General features: G+C 36.4%; 1 protein-coding gene and 1 non-coding gene across 2 annotated transcripts; both read left to right on the top strand.

Moving 5' to 3' along the window:
- The first annotated feature begins 3,405 nt into the window (after positions 1 to 3,405).
- Trnaa-ggc (transfer RNA alanine (anticodon GGC)) lies at positions 3,406 to 3,478 on the top strand. Its single transcript has one exon. It is a non-coding gene; the product is annotated as a tRNA-Ala (tRNA).
- A 14,313-nt stretch (positions 3,479 to 17,791) lies between these two features.
- LOC132734542 (uncharacterized) lies at positions 17,792 to 24,327 on the top strand. Its single transcript, XM_060721300.1, has 3 exons — positions 17,792 to 17,833; positions 18,288 to 18,611; positions 24,175 to 24,327. Exons 1-3 carry the CDS (start codon positions 17,792 to 17,794, stop codon positions 24,325 to 24,327), a joined length of 519 nt encoding a protein of 172 aa, XP_060577283.1.
- Positions 24,328 to 25,879: the final 1,552 nt, after the last annotated feature.

The following is a 25,879-nucleotide window of genomic DNA, read 5'->3' as shown; positions in this document are numbered from 1 at the left end:
TAAACTAATCTGTATTTGATGACCCTTTCTTGTTCTTCTATAAATTCCTTAAAATTGTGGTCAGAAAATGTGTATTCAACAAAAAATGGCAAATTAACTACCCATCTTCGATTGAAAATTGTGTTGGTATATAATATGTGCAACAAATGTGCTTGAAAAATGGGAAAACATGCTTAAATAGTGCTTAAAAAGTCCTTGAATTTTGGCATTGGAGATCTGTATGAACCCTGCTTAAAAAATCTTCTTTTAAAAAACTGAAAGAGCTAGAGCTGAGATATTAAGCTTGAAACATCGTCTAGTGGGTGTCTACCAATGGTTTGTGTTAACATTGAAAAGTTTTAAGGGCTTTGAACTTAAAATGAAAAAATTAGTTAATGCACCATCTGAAATTTTGGCTGCATGCGGGGGCATCCGTGGCATGATGACACATTTCTCGTTTTAAAATGTTTTTAGCTCACCTGAGCAATGCTCAGGGTGAGCTATTGTGATGGCCCTGTGTCCGTCTTCGTGCGTCGTCAACTTTTAACATAAACAACATCTCCTCTGAAACCAATGACTGCACATCAACCAAACTTTACAGAAATGATCCTTGGGTGGTCCCCTTTCAAAGTTGTTCAAATGGTTCCGGTCTGTTGCATATGTAGGTCACAGGGCCAGAAAAGGATTTCAAAAAACACAAAATTAAAAAATCTTCTTGTCTGAAAGTACATGGGCCAGAGCTTTGATTTTTGGTATATGGTATCATCTATGGGTCCTCTACCAAAGTTGTTCAAATTTTGTCCCTAGTGTCAAAATATGCCCCGCCTCGGGGGGTCATAGGTTTTTCCTTATATGTCTAAAGGTAAATCTAAAAAAATCTTCTTCTCTGATTTGGCAAAGGCTACAGATTAGATATTTGGCATGAAACATTGTGTAGTAGACCTCTATCAAGATTGTTCAAATAATGGCCCCTAGGGTCAAAATTGGCCCCGCCCTGGGGGGTCATTGATTTTCATTACATACATATAGTGAAAAATTGAAAAATCTTCTGGTCTGAAAGTAAATGGCCTAGAGCTTTGATTTTTGGTATATGGTATCATCTATGGGTCCTCTACCAAAATTGTTCAAATTTTGTCCCTAGTGTCAAAATTGGCCCCGCCCCGGGGGGTCATAGGTTTTTTCTTATATGTATATAGTAAAATCTAAAAAATCTTCTCTGATTTGGCAAAGGCTACAGATTAGATATTTGGCATAAAACATTGTGTAGTAGACCTCTATCAAGATTGTTCAAATAATGGCCCTAGGGTCAAAATTTGCCCCGCCCCGGGGGGGTCATTGATTTTTGTGTCGCCTCTACGGAGTAGTGGCGACATATAGGGATCACTTCTCCGTCGTCTGTCTGTCCGTCTGTCTGTCTGTCTGTCTGTCTGTCCGTCTGTCTGTCTGTCTGTCTGTCTGTCCGTCCGTCCGTCACAAAACTTGTCCGGACTACCCCTCATAAACTACTGGTGCAATTTCATCCAAACTTTACAGGAATGATCAGTATCAAGTCTAGTTGTGCATATTGTCAGCATTTTCCGGTTCAATGATTTTTGTCAGAGTTATGGCCCTTTAATAATTTTTAATTTTAAAGTTTGTCCGGACTACTTCTCTTATACCACTAATGCAATTTCAATGAAACTTTACAGGATTGATCTGTAGCTCAAGTCCTTGCGCATATTGCAAGGGTTTTCCGGTTGAATGATTTTTGGCCGAGTTATGGCCCTTGATAAAAAGGTGTTTTTTCTGTGTGTTGCCAGATACACAAAAGCTTGTCCGGACTACTCCTCATAAACTACTGGTGCAATTTCATCCAAAACTTTACAAGAATGATCAGTACCAAGTCTAGTTGTGCATATTGTCAGCATTTTCCGGTTCAATGATTTTTTGTCAGAGTTATGGCCCTTTTAATAATGTTTATTTTTAAAGTTTGTCCGGACTAGTTCTCTTATACCACTTATGCAATTTCAATGAAACTTTACAGGATTGATCTGTAGCTCAAGTCCTTGCGCATATTGCAAGGGTTTTCCGGTTGAATGATTTTTGGCTGAGTTATGGCCCTTTGATAAAAAGGTGTTTTTTTCTGTGTGTTGCCAGATACGCAAAAGCTTGTCCGGACTACTCCTCATAAGCTACTGGTGCAATTTTATCCAAACTTTACATGATTGATCAGTACCAAGTCTAGTTGTGCACTGTTCGTCTGTCTGTCCGTCTGTCACAAAATTTGTCCCAACATGAAATTGGCCATTATGAGGCGACACATGTGATTACTGATCGCTCTTGTCATTACATACACAGGGTTGTCATTAACATTTTTTGCAGAAGGTTTGTTTTGAAATTGAGGCGGTCATTTCTGTCTTTATCATGCATAACAAAGAGTGTTTTCTTAATTTTGAGGCGGCCCATAATGCATTTGAGACAGGCATTTTGGCCTCCTGCCGCCTCTTAATGACAACCCTGCATACATATAGTGAAAACTTGAAAAATCTTCTGGTCTGAAAGTAAATGGCCTAGAGCTTTGATATTTGGCCTATGGTATCATCTGAAGGTCCAATACCAAATTTGCACAAATTTTGTCCCTAGTGTCAAAATTGGCCCCGCCCCGGGTGGTCATAGGTTTTTCTAATATGTATATAGTAAAACATAAAAAAATCTTCTTCTATGAATTGGCAAAGGCAACAGGTAAGATATTTGGCATGAAACATTGTGTGGTAGACCTCTACCAAGATTGTTCAAATAATGGCCCTCGGGTCAAAATTGGCCCGCCCTTTGGGGGGGGGGGGGGGCATTGATTTTCATTTTATACATATAGTGAAAACTTGAAAAATCTTCTTGTCTGAAAGTAAATGGCCTAGAGCTTTGATATTTGGTCTATGGTATCATCTATAGGTCCAAAACCAAAGTTGTTCAAATTTTGTTCCTAGAATTATAATCGGCCCCGCCCTGGGGGTCATTGATTTTCCCTATATGTATATAGTAAAAACTTAAAAAATCTTCTTTTAAAGAACCCAAAGAGCAAGAGCTAAGATATTTAGCATGAAACATCTTCTAATGGGTGTTTACCAAGTTTGTTCAAATAAAAGCCCTGGGGTAAAAATTGGCCCCGTCCCAGGGGGTCATTGATTTTCCCTAAATGCATATAGTAAAAACTTAAAAAAAAATTCTTTTAAAGAATGCAAAGAGCTATCTTATATATATATAGAAAAATCGCACGAAAAATCGGCACGCCGCAGCCGGGACTCGAACCACGGGTCTCTGGATTGCAGCCAACTGCGGTAAAAGAAGCTATAAATAGCTCGCCGCTATGGTAATAAAAGTGATGACGTCACAATAAAGTTAAAAATAACTTAAATATATAAGGCCAATTAGCACGAAGAAAAAGCAACGGCCGCTGTGGTGTAGTGGTTAGCATACTGGACCGGCAATCCAGAGACCCGTGGTTCGAGTCCCGGCTGCGGTGTGCCGATTTTTCGTGCGATTTTTCTATGTATAATTTCACGCTCATGACTTTCTTTCTTTCATATATATATATAATATACATACATACATACATATATATATATATACATACATATACGAGGGGTTATCCAAAAATTCGTGGACATTTTTTGTTGCGTAAAATATATTTGAGATATGAATTTGAAATTCCTACCCTGCTTAGAAGAATTAATAACAAATAAACACAGAAAAATTCATGTGAGTAGCTACTTTTATTACAACAATATCAAATTTTACATAAACACATGTCGGCGACAGCGGCGCACTCCAAAATGTTATTGACGTCAACGTCATAACATTAACATACAACTTGTGCTTCAACGTTACGCAGTCAATGACGCTTACTGCTTCTCAAGGTAATGTCCATCACTAAATGTTTTATGCCACTTTAACACTAATGATCGTGAAATTTTCTTTTCTCTGTTCGTCTGCCGATTTTTATTAAATGTTTTTGTAGGTGTCATTTCCAAATTACAACAAAAATTTATGATTATTTACAATCGTGCGATTTTCTAATTACCGTGTGTCCGTCATTTTCAAATTTTTAACAATAAAGGAGTCTGGCGTTTCTAGTGATATCAACAAAAATAAACGGAAATGACGTTCATTATTTTAAAGAATTACTTAAATGACATCATAGAAGAAACATGCGATGTTCAGCGGGTTTTCTACGTAGATTTTTTATTATGCCCCCATTTCGAAGAAAAGGGGGTATATTGCTTTGCACTTGTCGGTCCGTCGGTCCGTCGGTCCGTCGGTCCGTAGACCAAATGGTTTCCGAGTGATAACTAAAGAACCCTTAGGCCTAGGAACTTCAAACTTGGTATGGTGATTGGTCATGTCCAGTAGATGACCCCTATTGATTTTGGGGTCAAGGGGTCAAAGGTCAAGGTCACATTGACCTTGTAGGCAAAAACGGTTTCCGATCAATAACTAAAGAACCTTAAGGCCTAGGAACTTCAAACTTGGTATGGTGATTGTTCATGATCAGTAGATGACCCCTATTGATTTTGGGGTCAAGGGGTCAAAGGTCAAGGTCACATTGACCTTGTAAGGAAAAACAGTTTCCGATCAATAACTAAAGAACCTTAAGGCCTAGGAACTTCAAACTTGGTATGGTGATTGGTTATGATCAGTAGATGACCCCTATTGATTTTGGGGTCAAGGGGTCAAAGGTCAAGGTCACATTGACCTTGTAAGGAAAAATGGTTTCCAATCAATAACTAAAGAACTTTAAGGCCTAGGAACTTCAAACTTGGTATGGTGATTGGTCATGATCAGTAGATGACCCCTATTGATTTTGGGGTCAAGGGGTCAAAGGTCAAGGTCACATTGACCTTGTAAGCAAAAACGGTTTCCGATCAATAACTAAAGAACTTTTAGGCCTAGGAACTTCAAACTTGGTATGGTGATTGGTTATGACCAGCAGATGACCCTATTGATTTTGGGGTTAAGGGGTCAAAGGTCAAGGTCACATTGACCTCTTGGGTAAAAACGGTTTCCGATCAATAACAAAAGAACCCTTAGGCCTAGGGACTTCAAACTTGATATGATGATTGGTCATGATCAGTAGATGACCCCTATTGATTTTGGGTTCAAGGGGTCAAAGGTCAAGGTCACATTGACCTCATAGGTAAAAACGGTTTCCGATCAATAACTAAAGAACCCTTAGGCCTAGAACTTCAAACTTGGTATGGTGATTGGTCATGACCAGCAGATGACCTCTATTGATTTTGGGGTCAAGGGGTCAAAGGTCCAGGTCACAATGACCTTGTAGGTAAAGATAACTTAAGAAAGCTTAGGTCTAGGAACTTCAAACTAGGTATGATGATTGTTCATGACCAGCAGATGACCTTTTGATTTTGGGTCAAGGGGTCAAAGGTCAAGGTCACATTGACCTTGTAGGTAAAAACGGTTTCCGATCAATTAACTAAAAACTTAGGCCTAGGAACTTCAAACTTTGTATGATGATTAGTCGTGACCAGCAGATGACCCCTATTGAGTTTTGGGTCAAGGGGTCAAAGGTCAAGGTCACATTGACCTTGTAAGTAAAAACGGTTTTCTGATCAATAACTTAAGAACGCTTAGGCCTAGGAACTTCAAACTTGGCATGGTGATTTGTCATGACCAGCAGATTACCCGATCAAGGGGTCAAAGGTCAAGGTCACATTGACATTGTAAGTAAAACGGTTTCTGATCAATAACTAAAGAACGCTTCGGCCTAGGAACTTCAAACTTGGCATGGTGATTGGTCATGAGCAGCTGATGCCCCTCATTGATTTTGGGGTCAAAGGTCAAGGTCACATTGACCTTGTATGTTAAAACGGTTTCCGATCAATAACTAAAGAACCCTTAGGCCTAGGAACTTCAAACTTGGTATGGTGATTGGTCATGACCAGCAGATGACCTATTGATTTTGGGGTCAAGTGGGCAAACGTCAAGGTCACATTGACCTTGAAGGTAAAAACGGTTTCTGATCAATTAACTAAAAACGCTTAGGCCTAGGAACTTCAAACTTTGTATGATGATTGGTCGTGACCAGTAGATGACCCCTATTGAGTTTTGGGTCAAGGGGTCAAAGGTTAAGGTCATGACCAGTAGATACTTGATAATCCTTTTTAATTGTTTGATCACTGGGTCAGAAATCATGCATAATAACCTTATCACATGACTAATTGGCTGCTGATAGGGGGCATACATGTTTTACAAACATATCTTGTTTTTTTAGCAAGAAATATCCGATGACTTACTGCGCTTTTCTACCGTGCGCCGGGTGCCGTGTATGTGCTTATCTAAAAGCAATATAAAATCATTATTTATTGACACAATTAACTGTTCCTTTCAAAATGTCGTGATAATATTCTAAAATGTATGCTGATAAATTTTCATTACAATACACGTTGGCGTTTAAGAGATATTTAAAAAGTCCACGAATTTTTGGATAACCCCTCGTATATAAGATACAAACATAAAAAATCTTCTTTTAAAAAACCCAATAAGCTAGACCTTAGATGTTTAGCATGAAACATCTTCTAATGGATGTCAACCAAGTTTGTTCAAATAAAAGCCGTGGGGTTTAAACTGGCCCCGCTCCGGGGGCCTATATACAGGTGAGTGACTTTGGGCCATCATGGCCCTCTTGTTAAATATTGTAATTTCTTTTGGTATTAGAACAATAGAATGATTTGTAGTTTGATTTCTAAATCCTGAATAGGACTATACAGCCATATTCTTATTGTTGTAGATGGTGACATTTATGTGTTTAAACCAACCAATGGTCAGATGGGTGACAACTGGAAAGAAGACACATACCAGTGGCGTATCGTTTCCTCAGTCCACCTACCACGGGGCAATCCTACAATTTTAAAACGTGTATATGCATTAATGTATCCTGATGGCAAAGTTCACAAAGAGTTAAGAAAGGAAGTCTATACTCAAGAAGGGGGTCAGAATAACCTCACCTTACTGCATTTCCTGGGCAACTTTGGGTTTGATAAAAGATTAGGTAAACCGTTATATAAATTAGTTGCTTTGCCTGTGAAGCACTTTTTGAAAGGGGATTAGACCTTCGTTTGAGCTGCACCATGACAAAATCAACATAGTGGGTTTGCAACCAGCTTGGATCCTGAACATCCGAGCAGTCTGATCAGGATCCATGCTGTTCGCTATCAGTTTCTGTACTTGTAATAGGGTTTGTAAGCAAACAGCATGGATCCTGATCAGACTGCGCGGATGTTCAGGTTGGTCGGGATCCAAGCTGGTTGCAAACGTACTATGTGGATTTTGTCATGACACGGCTCATATCTGCTTTTCCTAAATGCATATGCCCAACAGCTACATGCATACATGTCAAAATATAATTTGATGCTTTTTTAATTAAATTAGATAAAAACATTAAGTTATTTAATTCTTAATGGAGTTTTTGCAAATACTTAAAATAAAATTTGTGATAGTTTTCAGGAAAACACAACAGCATGCATTATAATTGTTTCAAGTGGGTTTAAAACCTCTTACTATGGAGAAGACATATGTACATGTATATCTGCATCATTTAAGTCTCCTGATCACTACAGTAGCAGGGCATTACATAGTTACAGTGAAGCCAGATTGTAGTATGAAGATGCTTTGTTGAATTATGTTGTATATAGGGGGGGGGGGGGGGGGGGTATACTGGTATCAGCTTGTCCTTCCATCTGTCCAGCTGTCTCTTGTCTGGCCGTCTGTTGGTTTTTCCTGGTCTGCCGAATAACTTAAGATTCATTTGACCTACAGTCTTCATATTTGGTATTTGGATTGGTCATGATTAGTAGATGATCCCTATTGATTTTAAGGTCACAGGGTTAAAGGTCAAGATCATAGGGACCTTGACTTAAAAAAGCTTGTCGGCCCAATAACTTAAGATTCCTTTGACCCACAAATTTATATTTGGTATTTAGATTGGTCATGATTAGTATTTATTTTGAGGTTACTGGGTCAAAGGTCAAGGTCACAGGGGCCTTGACTAAAAAAATCCTGTCCGCCCAATAACTTAAGATTCCTTTGACCAACAGTCCTCATATTTGGTATTTAGATTGATCATGATTAGTAGATGATACCTATTGATTATGAGGTCATCGGATCAAAGGTAAATGTCACAGGGGCCTTGACTTAAAAAAACTTGTCGGCCCAATAACTTAAAGGGAAAGACAAGGTTAGAATAAAAACATGATTTCAGAAAAAGAATACTATAAATAATAAGGCTGCAAATTTTCTGCCGCTAAATAATAATATTAAACGAATGATAACAAAATTTAAATCGCTAAATCACCGATTTCTACAAATCGGTAAGCGCGGCCATGTTTGTGTATTGGCCGTATAAAAACAGGTGCGTGTGATGTCATTTCCCCACATCTTTTAGATTCATGATAAATCTAGTTGAATCGTAAGGAAATATTAAAGGGAAAGACAAGGTTAGAATAAAAACTTGATTTCAGAAAAAGAATACTATAAATAATAAGTCTGCAAATTTTCTGCCGCCAAATAATAATATTAAACGAATGATAACAAAATTTAAATCGCTAAATCACCGATTTCTACAAATCAGTAAGCGCGGCCATGTTTGTGTATTGGCCGTATAAAAACAGGTGCGCGTGATGTCATTTCCCCACATCTTTAGATTCATGATAAATCTAGTTGAATCGTAAGGAAATATTAATGACCAGACAATTTAATTTTCACAGGAGGTGTAGAGGAGATTTTTTATGGTTCAAAATACGTAACCATATCAAAAAAATAAATAAAAAATAAGGAAACGTACGGCCAGCCAAAAGTTCTAGCCGTACGTGAGTCACGAACGACTAGCCAGGACGCACGCTACGTATTGTCTAGCCGTACGGCACTTTTCAAAATTATATGGAAGTCGAACGTTATAAAATTGTTGATTTTCATGCTTATCATTTGTTGTTTTATTTGTATGAATTATTAAATCATTTTTGTTAATTTTAAGCACATGGATCGAATAAAAAATGATCGGAGTGGAATAAATAAATAAAAAGAACATTGAATGAAAAAAAAAAACGGTGAAATGCAAAAATAATTATATAATTTTCAAAACAGTAGATAAATATCGGACATAAAAGCACAGTCAATCAATTAATCAGCCTTAATTAAAACCTATCCAGGGACTGACAATAGAATTTTAGAATGCCTTTCACGGAACATGCAAACTTTCCTTGATGGACAAACTTCTATACAGTACCGTCGGTAATTGTCGCAATTATCAAGAGCCTAACAACAATCATTTTCAGTGTTTGTTGTTTTTTTTTCATATAAAAGGTGTCGAAAATTAAACTTAATGAAACAAAAAAGGATTATTATCAAAATTTTGTAAACCATTCAATTGGTGTAAATGCAAGCAAAGGCTATTTTTTTTCTCGACATCTTGCGTTGACAAAGATCGATATATATATAGCGATCAAGGCGATTAATCTCTAAAAAGTTAACATCCAAAGACAATTAATGCTGTTTCTTGGTTAAAATCCTCGCTTAAAGTCATAAAATAACATATGCATTTTCGACTTCCATAAAATTTTGAAAAGTGCCGTATGGCTAGCCAATACAGCGTGTCCTTGCTAGTCGTACGTGACTCACGTACGGCTAAAACTTTTGGCTAGCCGTACGGGCCCGTACGCTAGCCACTTCCATTATAAAAATCCTACTAAAACATGTTCTTAATAGAACATAAATAAATTTTTGCAGTTTGATTCTGACTTTCAAATTTAAAGGTGTGAACATATGTTATAATTGATGTACACATTTCAAAAATATAAGCAACTCTTTTGAAATGTAAATTATTCACGTGTCTGTCAACGTATGATGCTGCGCATCGTAATCGTAGCCTAATATTAACTGCAGGCAAATCATTTTTATTGGCTGCTCAAAAGTCTTATTTGCATAATTTATTCACACAATTGCTGGTTCTTACTTCTTATGTCTAAAACTGCGCATTGTTCATTTTAATTGTTCCTAATTTGCACCAAATGCTCCTGTCACACTGTGTACTGACGATTTTTATTGCTCCTTGTATGCCTCTGTGCCGACAGACCTTTTGATCATGCACAATGTTGCCCTGATTGGTTAATCACCCTTGTCAAATATTCTAATGACGAAATAGACATCTATTTTTTTACGCTTCATCAGTGAACTGAATGACCTTAATTAGGGGGAATTAGGTTCCACACCTGTCAAATTATACTGTAGTAAATTACAGCACGTCATAAAATAGCAACACATTTTTTTCAGTTACCAATAATCATTTTAAATATTAAGTAGATTTATGTTTTGTTTTTTTTGTTTTATTGGATTAAATTTACGGTAGTAGAAATGCGTATCTGTCGGGGAAAGGAATTTGGTAAGTAGATATATATTGGATTTAGTTGGTAAAAAAAGATACACGACCGACGATGTACCCTATTTGGACAGCTTGTCTAGCGAAAATTAAGTACAAAATAAAAGGATATATCGTCAATTTGAAGAAGTTTCTCATAGTACCCAAATTAAATTTATGGTTTATCTTTGAAAATTAAGCAGTCATTGCTTAAATCATGTGGTGGGATCATCAGCAAGCTTGAATATCGGAGAAATAATAATTAATGTCGCGGCGTCTTCAATTAATTTATTAAAGCAATTCAGTTCCATATGATGTTTTCATAAATAATATATAATGTACGCAATAAAATTAATAAGTTCTTCATCAAGATATATTTCAGTTGTACCAGCGTATACACCTATACCGGAAATGGGTATTACACGTCACAATCTCGGTCTCGTCTGTCTCGCGAGAATGACATTACGCCAAAATGGCGGCGCCCATGAACTTATTTCTCAAGTAAAAAATAGTGTCTTAAAACACGAATTTCTCTCTTATAGGGTTGATGTCAATAGGAAAACTGTCATGGTTCCTCTTTTTTAATGATGAATATTTATATTAGACAGACATCAATCCATCCATTCCTATTCCTTTAATATAATAAAGTATTGATCAGACAATTTAATTTTCACAGGAGGTGTAGAGGAGATTTTTTATGGTTCAAAATACGTAACAATATAAAAAAAAAAATAAAAAATAATAAAAGATAAAGAAACGTACGGCTAGCCAAAAGTTCTAGCCGTACGTGAGTCACGAACGACTAGCCAGGACGCACTGTATTGTCTAGCCGTACGGCAATTTTCAAAATTATATGGAAGTCGAACGTTATAAAATTGTTGATTTTCATGCTTATCATTTGTTGTTTTATTTGTATGAATTATTAAATCATTTTTGTTAATTTTAAGCACATGGATCGAATAAAAAATGATCGGAGTGGAATAAATAAATAAAAAGAACATTGAATGAAAAAAAAAACCGGTGAAATGCAAAAATAATTATATAATTTTCAAAACAGTAGATAGATATCGAACATAAAAGCACAGTCAATCAATTAATCAGCCTTAATTAAAACCTATCCAGGGACTGACAATAGAATTTTAGAATGCCTTTCAGGGAACATGCAAACTTTCCTTGATACAGTACCGTCGGTAATTGTCGCAATTATCAAGAGCCTAACAACAATCATTTTCAGTGTTTGTTGGTTTTTTTTTCATATAAAAGGTGTCGCAAATTAAACATAATGAAACAAAAAAGGATTATTATCAAAAATTTGTAAACCATTTCAATTGGTGTAATTGCAAGCAAAGGCTATTTTTTCTCGAAATCTTGCGATGACAAAGATCGATATATATAGCGATCAAGGCGATTAATCTCTAAAAAGTTAACATCAAAAGACAATTAATTCTGTTTCTTGGTTAAAATCCTGGCTTAAAGTCATAAAATAACATATGCATTTTCGACTTCCAATACAGCGTGTCCTTGCTAGTTGTACGTGACTAGCGTACGGATAAAAATTTTGGCTAGCCGTACGGGCCCGTACGCTAGCCACTTCCATTATAAAAATTCAACTAAAACGTGTTCTTAATAGTACATATAATTAATTTTTTGCAGTTTGATTCTGACTTTCAAATTTAAAGGTGTGAACATATGTTATAATTGATGTACACATTTCAAAAATATAAGCAACTCTTTTGAAAAGTAAATTGTTAACATGTCTGTTAACGTATGATGCTGCGCATCGTAATCGTAGCCTAATATTAACTGCAGGCAAATCATTTTTATTGGCTGCTCAAAAATCTAATTTGCATAATTTATTCACACAATTGCTGGTTCTTATTACTTATGTCTAATACTGCGCATTGTCCATTTTAATTGTTCCTAATTTGCACCAAATGCTAATGTCACACTGTGTACTGACGATTTTTATTGCTCCTTGTATGCTTCTGTGCCGACAGACCTTTTGATCATGCACAATGTTGCCCTGATTGGTTAATCACCCTTGTCAAATATTCTAATGACGAAATAGACATCTATTTCTTTATGCTTCATCAGTGAACTGAATGACCTTAGGGGGAACTCCGTTCCACACCTGTCAAATTATACTGTAGTAAATTACAGCACGTCAAAAAATAGCAACACATTTTTTTTCAGTTACCAATAATAATTTTAAATATTAAGTAGATTTATGATTTTTTGTTTTATTGGATTAAATTTACGGTAGTATAAATGCGTACCATAAAAGGAATTTGGTAAGTAGATAACGTGGAAAAAAACTTTAGGGAACTGGATAAACCCGAGAATATGCGTAATTATAGGGGAATGGGCAACCTGCTGCTGTTGGTACCAGTTTTGACTGGGTGCCTAAATAACTTTACGGACAGTTTTGTTTTCATACGATATAAGTCTGGCTGCCAATTTTCCTGCGCCTTTCTCATTTTTGGCGTCAATGGCGGAAAATCGCGTAAAAGTAAATTTATGGTTTATCTTTGAAAATTAAGCAGTCTAGATCATTGCTTAAAACATGTGGTAGGATCGTCAGCAAGCTTGAATATCGAACAAATGATAATTAATGTCGCGGCGTCTTCAATTAATTAATTAAAGCAATTCAGTTCCATATGATGTTTTCATAAATAATATATAATGTACGCAATAAAATTAATAAGTTCTTCATCAAGATATATTTCAGTTGTACCAGCATGTACACCTATACCGGAAGTGGGTATAACACGTCACAATCTCGGTCTCGTCTGTCTCGCGAGAATGACAGAAAGCCAAAATGGCGGCGCCCATGAACTTATATCTCAAGTAAAAAATAGTGTCTTTAAACACGAATTTCTCTCTTACAGGGTTGATGTCAATAGGAAAACTGTCATGGTTCCTCTTTTTAAATGATGAATATTTATATTAGATAGACATCAATCCATCCATTCTTATTCCTTTAAGATTCCTTTGACCCAGTCTTCATATTTGGTATTTAGATTGGTCATGATTAGTAGATGATCCCTATTGATTTTGAGGTCACTGGGTCAAAGGTCAAGGTCACAGGGGCCTTGATTTAAAAAAGCTTGTCCGCTCAATTGCTTAAGAATGCTTTGGTCAACAGTCTTCATATTTGGTATTTAGGTTGTTTTAGTAGATGACCCCTATTGATTTTTAGGTGACCGTGTCAAAGGTCAATGTCACATGGATTTTTACTATAATAAGCTTGTCTGCTCAGATGCTTAAGAATGTCTTTCCACAGTGTATTGATTTTGACATATTCACATTTGAAGCATGTAGAATACTTAACTTTGTAATTAGAATAACTTAGCAATGCACTGGCTTAGTAACCTCTAATTTGTTGTTCAAATTTTGCCTCCAGTATCAAAATAAGCCCCGTCTGGGGTCATAGGTGTTGCTTATATATATATATATATATATATATATTTTTATATATATATAATAAACTTAAAACATCATCTTCCTAAATAGACAAATGCTAGAGGTTAGATATTTTGCATGAAACATTGTGTAGAGAACCTCTAGCAAGATTGTTCAAATTTTAACCCTGGGGTCAAAATTGGCCCCGCCCAGGGGTCATGATTTTCACTATATGTACATATGGTAAAAAATTAGAAAATCTTCTTTTCTGAAGGTACAAGGATTAGAGCTTTGATATTTGGTATAAAATATCATTTATGGGTCCTCTACCAAAGTTGTTAAGATTATGCCCCTAGTGTTAAAATTGCCCTGCCCCAGAGGCTATAGTTTTCCTTATATGTATAGGATAAAAACTTTAAAAAATCTTCTCTGAATTGACAAATGCCAGAGGTTAGATATTTGGCATAACCCTTTTTGTAGTGAACTTCTACCAAGATTGTTATAGCCCTGGGATCAAAGTTGGCCCCGCCCCAGGGATCATTGATTTTCTCTATGTACATAATAATTATAGTAAAAAAATAAAAGATCTTCTTGTCTGAAGGTACAAGGCTCAGAGCTTTGATGTTTGCTATAAGATAATATCTATATGTCCTATACCAAAGTTGTTCAAATTTTGCCCCTGGTGGCAAAATTGGCCCTGCCCGGGGGCATTGATTTTCATTATGTACACATATTAAAAACAGAAACTAAAACAAATGTTTTATGAATTGGAGATAGCTACAGTCCTTTGATGTACAGTCATGAAATTTAGGCCATGTGAAATATGACTTTCACCACCAAATTCACTACACTCAACTGCATTTATAGATTCCTACTCTGATCTTTTATTATCCCCTGCCGAAAGGAGGGGGTGTATATAGAAATAGTCGACGTCTGTCATACCTTCCTTTTGTCCGTCCATCCATCTGTCCTTCTGTCCGACATTTTGATCATATTGAGGAGGAGTGCAGTGCACAAGAATAATAACTCTACCCTGCTTAATTTTTCAGTTATTTCCCTTTACTCATTTACTTTTTGTCCGGAGCTTATCTCAAAAAGTGTTAGAGGTATCAACTTGTGGTGGATAGATCTCATTGAGGAGAAGTGCAGTGCACAAGAATGACAACTACCATTCATAATTTTTGAGTTATTGCCCTTTGTTATTTTACAGACTTAATTTTTCAACTCTTTCAACTGACCTAGAGTCATAAGATTGACAAAACAGTGGAGTGTGGGGGCACCCATGTCCTATGGACACATTTCTAGTTCCATTATTGAACACTTCCATACATCCATTAATTTAATGTTTTTCGGTGGTTTATAGAAATATATCAGTGATATAAAACTGGTAATTTCACTGTTTGAACAATGAAATTACTACTTTGATAATTTCACTGTTTTGACTTTAAGCCCCTTATGTTGTTTCAGTGAAATACCTGCGTGCACAGTACTGAGTACCAACTTAAAGATGTGACGTCGTAAATGACGTCACGTTGTATTATTATTTGGCGCGCTTTTCATTCAGTATTAGGTTTAATGTCTTTTTAAATGTTTCTTTGCATATAATAAAAAGAAAATTTGTTTAGTTTAGTGTAAGATCGAAATATATTTCACCTTGTGAACACCAAAAGTTAATATTTGACTCTAGCTGCGCCACTCGTGAAATATACCTTTTGGTGCTCACTCGGTGAAATATATTCCGATCTTACACTGAACTAAACAAATATCCTCTATATCATAACTAATGGTGTGAAACATGTAATTTAGGTTAAGGCAAGGTCAAGGTCACTAAAGATGACAAAATAGAAATTTTGTCCAGAGCATAATTATCTTCTCCAAGCATGGTGGGATTCCAATGAAACTTCATAGAATTGTTCACCACTATGAGAAGCAGTGTCACATGCATGAACCAGGTCTCTTTGTTAAAGGTAAAGGTCACACTTAGAGGTCATTGAAAAATGCTTGTTCAGAGCTGAACCTCTACATTCATCAGGAAATTTTAATGTAATTTGGCACAAATTGTGAGGTTCATTGTGCACATAATCAAGGTCCCTGCTACCAAAGTCAAGGTCATATATAGAGGTCAAAGATTGTGAACGGGGACCATTTAGTCATCATTTATTGATGGATTATAACACAAATGACAACTATCATGACTACTTAGTGTGATACATGTAATTTAGGTTAATATTTGCAAGGTCAAGGTCACTAGATATTGCCCAGAGCATATTTCGTATATGCTTATTATGCTCCCCGAAAAATATCGGGGGAGCATATAGTCGTCAGGTTTTCCGTCCGTCCGTCCGTCAGTACGTCCGTACGTAGGTCCCAAATTCTTGTCCGGTCCATAACTTCATTATTTGAAGTCGGATTTTACAACTATTTCACAGAAATGATCGCCATGTTGTGACGACGTGTCGCACGCAACATTTGGATCGCTACCTTGAAGGTCAAGGTCACAGCATGACCTTGCAGCAAAATCGTGTCCGGTCCATAACTTTGATATTTGAAGTTAGATTTTAAAAATATTTCACAGAAATGATCACCATATTGAGACGACATGTCCTGCGCAACATTTGGGTCGCTACCTTGAAGGTCAAGGTCACAGCATGACTTTGCAGTAAAATCGTGTCCGGTCCATAACTTTGTTATTTGAAGTCGGATTTAAAAAATATTCCACAGAAATAATCACCATATTGAGATGATGTGTCGCGCGCAACATGTGTGTCGCTCGCTTCCTTGAAGGTCAAGTTCACAGCATGACCTTGCAGCAAAATCATGTCCGGCCCATAACTTTGCTATTTGAAGTGAGATTTTTAAACTATTTCACAGAAATGATCACCATATTTAAGATGATGTGTCATGCACAACATTTAAGCCGCTACCTTGAAGGTCAAGGTCACAGCATGACCTTGCAGCAAAATCGTGTCTGGCCCATAACTTCATTATTTTAAGTGAGATTTTTAAACTATTTCACAGAAATGATCACCATATTTAAATGGCGTGTCGTGGGCAACATTTGGCTCACTACCTTGAAGGTCAAGGTCACAGCATGACCTTGCAGCAAAATTGTGATCGGCACATAACTTCATTATTTTAAGTCGGATTTTACAACTATTTCACAAAAATGATCACCACAATGAGACATTGTGTCGCGCGCAACATTTGGGTCGCTATCTTGAAGGTCAAGGTACCGGTATGACCTTGCAGAAAAATCGTGTCCGGCCCATAACTTTGTTACTGGAAGTGGGATTTAACAACTATTTCACAGAGATGATCACCGTATTGAATCTACATGTCCAAGCAACATTTAGGTCACTACCTTGAAGGTCAAGGTCACAGCATGACCTTGCAGCAAAATAATATCAGGCGCTTAACTTCGTTATTTGAAGTCGGATTTTACAACTATTTCACAAAACTGATCACCATATTGAGACAATGTTTCGTGCTCAATATTTGGATTGATTTTACACTTTGAACTTTGTCTGTGACATAACTCTGACACAACAAGAGATATACCTTCCTGTGTCCAAAACCTATTTGGGGAGCATCACCCGGTTCAACCGGCTCTTGTCTATAATGCTGAATCTCTGTCAAAAGCTTTTGTGATGGGCATATTTTGCGACAATGTTGCCCTTGTTATAGATTGTTAAAAACCATTTAGAAAAAGTAATACAAGTAAAGGGTTGCCCCCATCCGGTGGTGGCTCTTGTTTGAAAATACAGTTATGTTGATGCTAATGCACATATTTGGCAAATAATGCTAATTTATTGTTTTTCTTTTAATTTCATCCGATTTCTAAATTATCTTTTAAAATGGGCCACATTAAAGATTTTTGGATGACAATGACAACACAGTCATCATGATAGCTCCACTTCTTTGAAACAGTCAAGCTAAAAATTTAAAAGTTTAAAAGTTGAATTTTTCAACAGTACCATTATGAGAAACTTACTTAAAATTTCAGAGAGAATGGAAGATTCTGGTATTGACTCAACAAGTCATTTGGACAAGGTAATACAAACATGATTACTTTTGTAGGAAAATTTGAAAGTTTATTTTAAATTATGTACATATGTATGTATAGTAGGAATATTTTCAAGGTTAGACTTTGGATTTTTTAAATGAGATTTATTATCAGTATTGTACTAAGCATGTAAATGTGTTAGGTTGTGCATATTTTTATAAGTTCCATGGTTAATGATAGTTTCCTGCAACCTGCTTGAACTCATACTCAACACTCATTTGTCTTTGCCTAGTATTTAGCAAGGCCAACCTGCATGTCCATGCAGTCTAACAGGCACTGTTAGCTGTTTCAATTTTGGGATTTTGATATGAGATCTCAAAACCTTTAGACAGATTTTCCAAATAATAGCAGGCAAATCCATTTTTACAAATTCAGCAGGTTAATGGTTAATCTAGGATAATTAATGAACAAACTTTGCATGAAAGATTGATACATTTACAGGAATTATTCCTGCCAGTTGAAATTTCTGGAGATACATCACATGGTGATAAGGCTCACTCTGCTGGTGCAAACCTGCATCCAATAATTTTCACAACACAGGAACAGAGCTCTTGCATAGCATCAACAGTTTCAGACATTACTGGAAGTTCTGATACATCTTCCATTGCAAAGCAAGTAGATACAGGTAGTACGAAGCACGCTGCTGACTCCAGTATTGGGCCTGAAGAGTTAGAATCTGCATGGGTGACTTTGCAAACTGCTTTAGGCAAGAAGTCTGGAGCAAAACCAGTGGTGGACATGGTGAACAAACTGTTGGAAACCGTGGTACCATTAAATTTATCATTTAGGCATATTAGAGATATTATATTAATGATTATATTACTGCACATCTGAACTCCATACTTTGCTACATCTCATCACTTCCTAAATAAATTAACACTATAAAGGACAAAAATTGCTAGAGGTACACAATGGCTTCAAATGCTCACCTTTTGTCGAGCTCGCTTGTGGAGAGCTCAACATAGTTGTCACAATGGCGGCTTGGTGTATGTCCGTCAGGATTATGCCTGTCCAGGTTGTAAATTTATAATTAATGAGATGGCATGTTGTGCGCAAGAACTGTATAGCTTGGTCAAGGTCATACTTTAAGGTCAAATTCAAAACAAATTGTAACAAACAGCTTGTTCGTACCATAACTCTATCACTAGCTGGTGGAATTTCAAATAACCTGGCATGAGATGGCGTATCACGTGCAGAATTGTGTGGTTAGGTCAAAGGTCAAGGTCTTACTACCGTCCATTTATGCTTGTTTGCGTCGTTACTCTTGTCATTAGTACGCAGAATTTCAAATAACTTAGCACAAATGTTCATATTAATGAGACAGCATGACCTAAAACTAAGTGGCTTGGTCAAGGTCTTACTTTAAGGTCAAATGCAAAAAAATGGTCTCAAACAGAATGTCCGCACCAGAACTCTATCACTAGCTGGTGGAATTCCAAATAACCTGACACAAATGTTCAACATCATAAGACAGCATGTTCACACACAAGAACTGTTTGACTAGGTCGAAGCTCAAGGTTATACCTCAAGGTCAGATGTGACAACATATACATGTATATATCAAAATTGCATACAAAAGTTACTATTTTGGTGTTATGAAAATGTCACTGTCTAAATTTATCTGCTGTCACAGGCAGTAATTAGGAGGTATATTTAACATTTGTACATGATTTCATTGCTTGACTTTTTAATCCCTTTCAGCATAGCAGAAGGGGATTATAGGAATAGCCTCTGTCTCAGTCTGTCTGTTGGTCCATCTGTCTCTTACACTTTCATGTCCGCTCCATAACTTTTAAACCGCTGAATTTTTAAAAAAATAACTTGGCACAAGTGATCACCATAATGAGATGATGTGCAGAGAGCAATAATTGAATTGCTACCCCCAAGGTCAGGGTCTCATTTACAGGTCAAATGTTAGAAAGTCTACATTTTGTGTCTGTCCATAACATTTAAACCGCTGCAATGTTTTTATGCTAACTTGGCAGAAATGATCACCATTATGACACAATTGGCAGAGCACAATAATCAAGTCAGAACCCTGAAGGTCAGTGTCACACTCAAAGGTCCAATGTAAAAACATCTATCAGCTCTATAACTTATTGACAATTTAAAGGTTTTAAAATTACTTGGCACAAGTGATCCCCACCATGACACAATCTGCAGGGCTCAACATCCAGGTTGCTACACCCAAGGTTAATTTTTTGACTTTATGGAACTATAAGTAGCTTGGCACAAATAATCAACATTGTGAGACTATGTGCTTATGATATGCATGACACAACATCAAGGTCTAATTTGGGAAAAGGTGGAGAAGTACAAATTTATGTTCACTGCGGAAGGGGATTTAGCTGTCCTTCAGACTGTTTTTACAGTCATGTTGGTGTTGCTTTTGCCATTGCCTATGCCATTGCCATTTCTGTCAGGAAAAAAAACATTAATCATAACTTTTATGCCCCCTGGCATATAGTTATTGAACTGTCTGTCTGTCTGTCTGTCCGTACTAGGTTAATCTTAAACTGCAAGTTGTATTTTTCTTAATTTCTACCTGTACCAATGGCTTCATAATTTACAATACAAAGTAAATGATCTGGGTAAGTGACATAACTATGGCTTCCAATTTTAGCTCACCTGTCACAAAGTGACAGGGTGAGCTTTTGTGATCGCTTTTCGTCCGGCGTCCGTCCGTCCGTCGTCCGTCCGTCTGTAAACTTTTGCTTTAAATGACATCTCCTCATAAACCACTGAGCCAATTTCATCCAAACTTCACAGGAATGTTCCTTTGGTGGTCACCTTTAAAAATTGTTCAAAGAATTTAATTCCATGCAGAACTCTGGTTGCCATGGCAACCAAAAGAAAAAACTTTAAATATCTTCTTTTAAAAAACCATAAGAGCTAGAGCTTAGATATTTGGCATGAAACATCTTCTAGTGAGTGTCTACCAAGTTTGTTCAAATAAAAGCCCTTGGGTCAAAATTGGCCCCGCCCCTGGGGGTCATTGATTTTCCTATATGCATATAGTAAAAACTTAAAAAATCTTCTTTTAAAGAACCCAAAGAGCTAGAGCTTAGATATTTGGCATGAAACATCTTCTAGTGAATGTCTACCAAGTTTGTTCAAATAAAAGCCCTGGTGTCAAAATTGGCCCCGACCCAGGGGGTCATTGATTTTCCCTATATGCATATAGTAAAAACTTTAAAAAATCTTCTTTTAAAGAACCCAAAGAGCTAGAGCTAAGATATTAAGCATGAAACATCTTCTAGTGAGTGTCTCCCAGTTTGTTCAAATTAAAGCCCTGGGGTCAAAATTGGCCCCGCCCCGGGGGTCATTGATTTTCCCTATATGCATATAGTAAAAACTTGAAAAATCTTCTTTTAAAGAACCATAAGAGCTAGAGCTTAGATATTTGGCATGAAACATCTTCTAGTGAATGTCTACCAAGTTTGTTCAAATAAAAGCCCTGGGGTCAAAATTGACCCCGCCCCAGGGGGTCATAGATTTTCCCTATATGCATATAGTAAAAACTTAAAAAAAATTTCTTTTAAAGAACCCAAAGAGCTAGAGCTAAGATATTAAGCATGAAACATCTTCTATGGAGTGTCTACCAAGTTTGTTCAAATTAAAGCCCTGGGGTCAAAATTGGCCCCGCCCCTGGGGTCATTGATTTTCCCTATATGCATATGGTAAAAACTTAAAAAATCTTCTTTTAAAGAACGATAAGAGCTAGAGCTTAGATATTTGGCATGAAACATCTTCTAGTGAATGTCTACCAAGTTTGTTCAAATAAAAGCTCTGGAGTCAAAATTGGCCCCGCCCCAGGGGGTCATTGATTTTCCCTATATGCATATAAGTAAAAACTTAAAAAATCTTCTTTTAAAGAACTCAAAGAGCTAGAGCTAAGATATTTGGCATGAAACATGTTCTAATGGGTGTCTACCAAGTATGTTCAAATAAAAGCCCTGGGGTCAAAACTGGCCCTGCCCCGGGGGTCATTGATTTTCCTTATATGTGTATAGCAAAAACTTGAAAATCTTCTTTGGAAAAACCCAAATAGCTAGAGTTTAGATATTAAGCATGAAACATCTTTAAGTAAATATCTACAAAGTTTGTTAAAATAAACGCCCGGGGGTCAAAACTGGCCCTGCCCAAGGGGTGACATTGTTTTTAACTATATGTGTATAGTATAAACTTTAAAAATCTTCTTTTAAAAATGCCAATGAGCTAGAACTTAGATGTTTAGCATGAAACATCTTCTTATGGGTGTCTACCAAGTCTGTTCAAATAAACAAATAAAAGCCCTTGGGTAAAAATTGGCCCGGGGCGGGGGGCCTATATACAGGTGAGCGACCTCAATGCCATCATGGCCCTCTTGTTTCCAAGTTATTGCCATTATCAGCACTAAAAAATGATGTGATTAACCTAAACTGGCAAGTTGGATATATCTTTCTAAGTTCTATTTATTCTTACTGCTTCAAAATTTCCACACTTATCAATACAAAGTACACGATATTGCCAAGTTATATTGTACATGATATTTCCAAGTTATATTACTGTGCCATCCATTTTTCCTAGTTATTTCCTTTTTATCACTATGAAAATAGGGCCTTGTATGGTTAACCTATTCTGGCAAGTTGGATTACTCTTAAATTTCTCCTAATTTATTTAATGATATCTTTTATATTTGGTAGGTGGATACTTTCAATGGTCCTTTTACTTTTTGCAGAGTAAGTGGTCACTGGGGTCAAGGTCACTGGTATAAAACATAAATTGAAAATGTTTTTGCTTGCACAGCCTTTATTTTTAAACGGAAGTCTTTTGTGTTTAATAGAGACATGCCTTAGTGTGTCCTCTTCCTTGGGGCTCAGTTATGGGTCATTAAGGTTAAGGTCACCAATGTCAGTAGTAGATTTTTACACTTTTACAAGTGTAACCTTGTTCTATGGACTGATTTCTTTTATATTTGTTAGGAACATTAAATTGAAAAAACTTCTTCCTTTGAATGGAGTTAGGGGTCAGTTGGGTCAAGGTCACCAGTGCTAAAATAAGAAATATTTTGCCTGATGGTTTTCGTATCTGAAGAGTAATTATAGAGTTATTGCCCTTTGTTACTTTTTTGTCCGTAACTTGAAAACTAGTCGTTGGAATTAATAAAGTTCATACAATGGTCAAGCACAATGAGAGGAAGTGCAGTGAACCATAACTCCATCTTCAGTAGAGTTACTGCCCTTGTTCCTTTTCCTTGTCTGGTGCATAACTTAAAAACTAATGTTTAGAATTCAATGCAACCTTCATACAATGGTCAAGCGCAATTAGAGGAAGTGCAGTGCTCAAGAAGCACTTATTACAGATTAATTCAATAAAACTTCATCAATGGTCAACCACATTGAAACGAAATGCACAACTATCTTCAATTGCCCACAATCATAACTCTAGATCAATTCTTTTGCAAGATATTCTGTTACTAGTAACTTCCACATGTCCAAAGCAGTCTTGGGGGGGATTGGGGGGGGGGGGGTATTAATCACATTAAGTGATAGTTCTAGTTTGCATTAAAACATTTAACCTGTCAGACATCTGTTTATAGCAGAAAATTTGATATTTTGACTACTACCTTCTTTCGTAGTGGGTTTACTATTGTGAAAAAAGTGTCTGCATGCACAATTGCTTGTTTACGTTTAAATCCAGGATTCTTTGACTGATTGATGAATGGTTAAAAGTCGGAAAGAAAATGTGCCGATAATGACACAGAATAGGTTAGCAATTCATACAAACATGCAGTCACCGGAAATAAATAAATTTCAGATACTCAAACAATAATTGCCGATTTAAACGGGATGTAGCTTATAATAGGAGAAATAACTTAATGAAAAGACATCCAATTATAGTAGATTATGGCTGCGTCACACAAAACGTGCTTTGCAAATTTCAATGCATTATTCGTGAAATTATTGTGTCAAACGCAAGAAACGCAGAGTAGCGGAAACACTGATTTATATTAAAACTGAAAATAATGTGACCTGACTTTTGAATGACATTGACAGTCAGTGTCAGATATGAAATTTGTATTATATTTTGTGCAAGAAAATAATGCTTTCTAAGAGTGTTATTTTCTTTAGTTTTCTCCCCCACATGAAGTGTTTTTCTTTAGAAATATAAAAAAGTAGAGTGTGTGTCAGGCTTGTAAGTGGCTCTTGTTAACTATCTTGTAATCTTGTAACAGTTTAATAAAACTAACATAGATGTTGGCTGATTTCATGATTGGGATGACATAAATAAAAAACCTACTCATTGATAATTAAAAAAAAATTTATCCTGTGAAAATATTTTACAGAAGGAAGACAATTCGAGTGTTGATTACTGTTTGGTTGTATCAGACAAGAAGAGTGGTAAAAGTTCAGTTATAGGCTCTCCAGATATAGCTCTTAGAAGAAGTAAGTCATCTTTATATTCAATATACAGGCCCGTAGGAAGGGGAGGGGGCTAATGTTTTTGAAAGAGAAGGGAGGTCCCCCATGTTTTTAAAAGACTGCAAGCAATGGTAGTCTGGGGAACCTTATCATGTATCTAAATTTTATCTACAGATTAAATGGTGGCTTTTGGTGAATTCTCATGTGCAAAGTTTAAAATAAATGCAAAAAAACCCCAACAAGTCGGGCCTCAAGTCAGATTAGCCTCAAGTTAAACCAGCCCCAAAATAAGACAAATCGACCTCTAAACATTTTTAAAATGTCAAATTGACCCCAAAATTAGTCAAATCGGCCTCAAAACAAGTCAAATCGGCCCTAAAATTACTTTTGTGAATCCTATTTTTGATTAAAGTTCCGCTAAAAAATTAGGGTAGCAATCAAAAATAAGTCATTATAAAATTGAAACAGCTTTGATGCTAGTATATAGTTTGTTGGTAACGGTAAAAATATCATCCCTAAGAAAATATTGTTACTCGAGGCGTTTGCCATGGGTTACAATGTTTTCACAAGGGATGATATTCACCTGTTACTTACAAAGCCATGTGTTGTTTATGTCATTGCCCAAAACAATAACTGTGATGATCTTAATCAAACTGAGACTGAATGGAGAAAAAAAATGGCAGCCATTTTTATTTAATTTCTGTAGAAAATATACCACACAGTGTTAAAAAAATACTGTTACCCTGTAACAGTACAAATTTCTAAGTCTTGTGGTACACTTGCATTAACCCTTTCCCCCATGAGCATATTGTGAAAAATGGCAGTTTTCACTGAAAAGCCTCCTGTTACAAGTTCAAACTGCTATGAAACTATGAAAAATGCTTCAATACTAATCAAACTTGGCACAAATGTTGACTGGACCATTGCCTTTGTAACGACATACTCAGTCTTAAATTTCCTGTTACCGTGGCAACGAGGGGACATCTCAAAATTGCCAAAAATCACTATTTTGCCCCGATTTTTTCCATCAAAATTTATTTCAAAGTGCTGCAACTTCTCAAGGGATTGAGATAGAGTCAAAGGCTTTTCAGCGTTTGTTACACGTTACCTTATGATCGACCTGGGGTCATTTTTAGCCTCTCACAAGTCCAAAATTTTCTTGGCGATGAGGGGGACTCTGCCCCCCTTCAAACCCCCCAAACAGAAGGGGGCACATCCCCCTTCTGGCAACCCCCTGATGTATCTTTTGGATGGGGTTTGATCCGTAGTTTTTGTGAACCGATGACAACGTATTTAACACTGATATCACCTATTGGTCACCTGTTTTCCACCTATCAACTGCTATTGGGGAAAGATAAGTTTTATCGGTGCAAAATTACCGATTGAGATTTTTAAACATGAAATGTTAACCATAATGAGGCGATGTGCACACTTAATCATATTGTTTCCATATCAAAATTTTATATCTGTTCTGTATCTTTTAAACCGAAAGAAAGAAATTAAAACTTTTTGGCAGAAATATTACTTATATTGAGACCCTGTGCAGAACACAAGTTTGGACTTCTTACGATTAAAAATGGCCCCACCCTGGGGATTAATTAATTTATATACACTTATATAGGCTTTTTT

The sequence above is a fragment of the Ruditapes philippinarum genome, unplaced genomic scaffold, assembly GCF_026571515.1.
Source record: "Ruditapes philippinarum isolate M1 unplaced genomic scaffold, ASM2657151v2 ctg5684_1_1_1_1, whole genome shotgun sequence".
Lineage (NCBI taxonomy): Eukaryota > Metazoa > Mollusca > Bivalvia > Venerida > Veneridae > Ruditapes > Ruditapes philippinarum.
The sequence above is the reverse complement of the archived record's forward strand: the minus strand, read 5'-3'. Positions and strand labels throughout refer to the sequence as shown.